The sequence below is a fragment of the Chenopodium album genome, chromosome 20, assembly GCF_948465745.1.
Source record: "Chenopodium album chromosome 20, dcCheAlbu1.1, whole genome shotgun sequence".
Taxonomy (NCBI): Eukaryota; Viridiplantae; Streptophyta; class Magnoliopsida; order Caryophyllales; family Amaranthaceae; genus Chenopodium; species Chenopodium album.
The window spans coordinates 23,359,844-23,363,797 of NC_137853.1; the positions used below are offsets into that span (position 1 = coordinate 23,359,844).

Below are 3,954 nucleotides of genomic sequence, written 5' to 3' on the forward strand. Positions count from 1 at the left end.
CTAATTTTGCTTTTCACAAATTTTTATTTTTCCACCTACCCCACTATCTCCATAGTGAGTATTTTATTACTTTATCTAATTTCTCTAAAAACTCCACACATTAAGAAATAAAACAAGTACTTTGTATTAAAAATGGAGGGTTAAGGGCCTATTCTCTTACGTTGAAATTTAGTTCAGTTAAGTTCAGCTCATGTCTAATGATATTGCTAATGATATAAAGCCAAATTTCATTCTTTTAAGCTCTTCTTACAACGACGATGATAATAATAATAATAATAATAATAATAATAATAATAATAAAAATAACAATAATAATAATCAATAAATAATAATAATAATCAATAAAGAATAATAATAATAATAATAATCAATAAAGAATAATAATAATAATCAATAAATAATAATAATAAATAAGTAATAATAATAATAATAATCAATAAATAATAATAATAGTGTATTTTTATTAAATATTTTAATATGTATATCTGTATATACACCTATGTATAATAATAAATAATCAATATATAATCAAATATCACTAATCCATAATTAAAAATTACTAATTAATAAATTCAGTTCAGTTAGTTCAGTCAATGAGAACAGGACCTAAGGGTATATCAACTACTCCGTATGAAGTGATTAAGTGAGTAACAAACTAAGAACAAGTGGAATAAAACATTTAATATCTCAAACGTTATGTCATCTATACAGCAGCTGGCAACAAAATTGGTCCCAACGACAAAAGTAAAGTTGTCCATAAAGCATGTCTTATTTTAATTCTTTCCCTCTTCTTTTCCCATCTTCCTTTTTTCTTTCCTCAAGTATAAATGTATAATATTCAAAACAGAATTAAAACACAAGAAAAATCATAAATTGAGTCAGATTTTATCAACGACCAAGAGAAATAAAGTTCACTACATAGGTCCTCTGTTTATTTTTCTGCAGAAATCGAGTAAGTGCATTTAATTTTCTTTCACTTCCTTCAAAAAAAAAATAAAAAAAAATGCCATTTTCTCTACACATTTTACACAGTAGTATACCACTCTTCCCGTGCACTCTACTTGAACAACTCACCAAACCCTAGATTCCTCCTTTTTTTTTTCTCACCTCTCAAAATAGGATCCTCAAAATACCCAAATCATAAATCACAAGTTACCCGCTTCTACAAATCAATAATGGCGATGATTTTCAGTTTAAGGTACTCTTTGATCTTGTATTTTGCTATGTTTTTCTGTTTTATGGATGATGTGTTAGTTCAGTCGAGTTCTACTTCATTTGGGTTCAAAAATTTTGGAAATTATTCAAAGTTTTTGGACTCCGAAATCGGGTTTTATGGTGAAGCAAAGGTTGATAAAAATGGGTCTTTTGTTAAATTGACTGAATCTCATACATTCAGTTCGGGTCGGGTTATGTACAAAAAACCCATTAAGTTGATGGGTAGAAATGGGAGTAGGAAGGCTTCATTTGGGACTTATTTTACATTTTCTCTCTCCTCAGAAGATGGAGATGGGATTTTGTTTGTAATGCTTCCAAAAGGGTATTCTTCTGGTGGGTATAATGGGAAACTTTTTGGGTTGTCGAATGAATTGATTGAGAAGAAGAATAGAGCATTTTTCGCTGTTGAATTTGATACAAAATTTGATGCTGAATTCGGAGATTTGAGCAATAATCATGTTGGAATTGATGTTGGTAGTTTGGTATCAGTGAAAGTCACAAATGGGTCTGATTTCAAATTGGGATTGAATAGTGCGAAGAAGCTGCAATGTTGGATTGATTACGAAGCGAGTTCGAAACGAATCGAGGTTCGAATGAGTAAAGAGGGTGAAGAAAGACCTGTTTCTCCATTGTTATCTTGTCCTGTTGATTTGTCAGAAATGTTCAAGGGTGAGGAGGTGTTCTTTGGGTTAAGCTCATCAAATGCAAATTCTAGTCAAGTATGCAAGTTATATTCATGGAGCTTCAAGTTAAGACCTGTTCCTTATTGGATGCATTCACATCCATTAGATCCTAAACCTGTTGCTAAAGATGCAGAGGCGGTTGTGATTCGACAAAAGAGTGACTGTAAGCTGAAGGTTCTTACAGCTCTGATTCTTGGCAGTGCTTGTGGAGCTTTAGGAGCTTACATTGTGATGTTTGTATGGAGTGTTTTCGTTTCGAAGAAGCCGGTTGCTCCTGAAGAGTATATGATTAAACCTGTGATGTATGACTATGACAAAGTTCATGTACTTGCAGTTAACAAGTGTGATGATGATAAGAACTCTAAGTAGGCTTAGATTTTCGATTCTATTTTTTTTTTTTTTTTGTTATTTTTGGGTTGATGTAAATGTAATCTTATCTCTTCTTTTGGGTGTTTTGTATGGTTTGGATTGTATTTTAGCCTGTTTTTCATAATTCTCTGATGTAATGTAGGTTTAGTTTGAACAATGTAGTGTTTTGATCTTGGTAGTTAACTGTGTAAGACTGATGTTTAGGCGTAAGCCTTTCTTTCTACTCTTTTGTTTATGCTTAAGATTGTGCTCAGATTGTTTAAGGTGCTGCTGCTGCTGTTGTTGATTTAATGTTGGTCTGCTGTTCAATGTTTTCAGCATTGATTACATTGTGACTTGATATTAAGCGATTAAGCTAATGTTGTTTCACCAAACAACCTTCAAAATTTGATTATTAATATTTATGATTGTGTATTAATGTAATTTGGTTCTTCTTCTTCTTATTAGAAAACTTTTAGACGAGCAGTATTTTAAAGAAGATCTGTATCTGTCAAAGATATAAAGCGCAATTGTTGATTTTGAAAAGCTGAATTCCGATCGTTGCTCGTTTTGCCAACAATATGAATGGTTTAGGTGGTGTGATTCGAGACTCGGTAGGTGAGGTTATGGCAGCTACATGCTGGTACCTCAATGGCTGCTATGAGGTGGATGTGTTGGAAGTTCTTGATATAAAACAAGAGAGTTGGGAAAATAAGAGAGAGAGAGAAAAACAAATATGAAAGGGAAAAGTCCCACATTGGCTGGGGAATGAGGTTTCGCCTTATTTTTATATTTAGTTAAGTGAGTGGGAGGTGGGTGTTATACCACAACGATTAGGGACAAAGAAAGTAGGGAGCCGCCAACAAGTTTTTAAGGAACTTGTAAACCGTTCACGGATCATTATGAGGCAACCACGAAAAGGGACAACGATTGACTTGTGAAGGTTACACCCCATTCATAATCCATGAGATTACTAACTCCAAATGGTTCGGAACCACGAAAGGAGGATCAGGATGATGGTACGAAGTGAGTCATGAAGTCACATTCGTCCGTATTGGCCTCTACTCGATTATTATTGTGACCTCAAAGGCATAAAAACAAAGATTCAATTTGCTCCAAACTATTATAAGCTAAATGGGTTGAATATTAATGCAACACATTATCTTAATTATTAGTGACCACTTGATTAAACAACAAGCTTAAAAAGGAACCTAAACCGGTCGTCCAAATAATCTTATTAGTCGTGATTTTCAATTACATATTCACTTTAAACATGCAATATGGTGATCATAAATAATAGTAGAATAAACATTAATATTGGAAGCAATTCAACAATAATAACGTTAGTCCAAATCAAATAAAAATAACCCTAATCATGATATTAGCAATATAGAATAATATAAGTAATTAAATTAATTACTCACATTCCGCGCGTTCCTTTAAATTGCTACATCATGAATAAATTGTTAGTAACTTCAATAAAAAAAATATAAATAAAATGGAGATTAAATTAAATAAATGTAGATTTAATTTGGCCAAACCCTCGGTTATTTGTAGCTTTCACGCCTTGGTTTAAGGATGGAACCTCGGGTTAAGTATGGACTCCTTGGAGTGCTTAGGGGAAGAATGATGTAATTAGGAATATAGGTTCGTCTGAGGCTTAGAATATAAGAGAAAGAGAAGAGAATGATTTTTGGTGGAAAAGAGA

The 3,954-nt window shown here is 32.4% G+C and overlaps 1 protein-coding gene across 1 annotated transcript; it reads left to right on the forward strand.

The window, feature by feature from the left end:
* Positions 1-811: 811 nt before the first annotated feature.
* On the forward strand, positions 812-2,509 carry LOC145598135 (lectin-like protein At3g16530). The gene has a single exon (XM_081654446.1). The coding sequence runs from the start codon at positions 1,176-1,178 to the stop codon at positions 2,265-2,267; it is 1,092 nt and encodes a 363-aa protein (XP_081510572.1). The 5' UTR covers positions 812-1,175; the 3' UTR covers positions 2,268-2,509.
* The last annotated feature ends 1,445 nt before the right edge of the window (positions 2,510-3,954 follow it).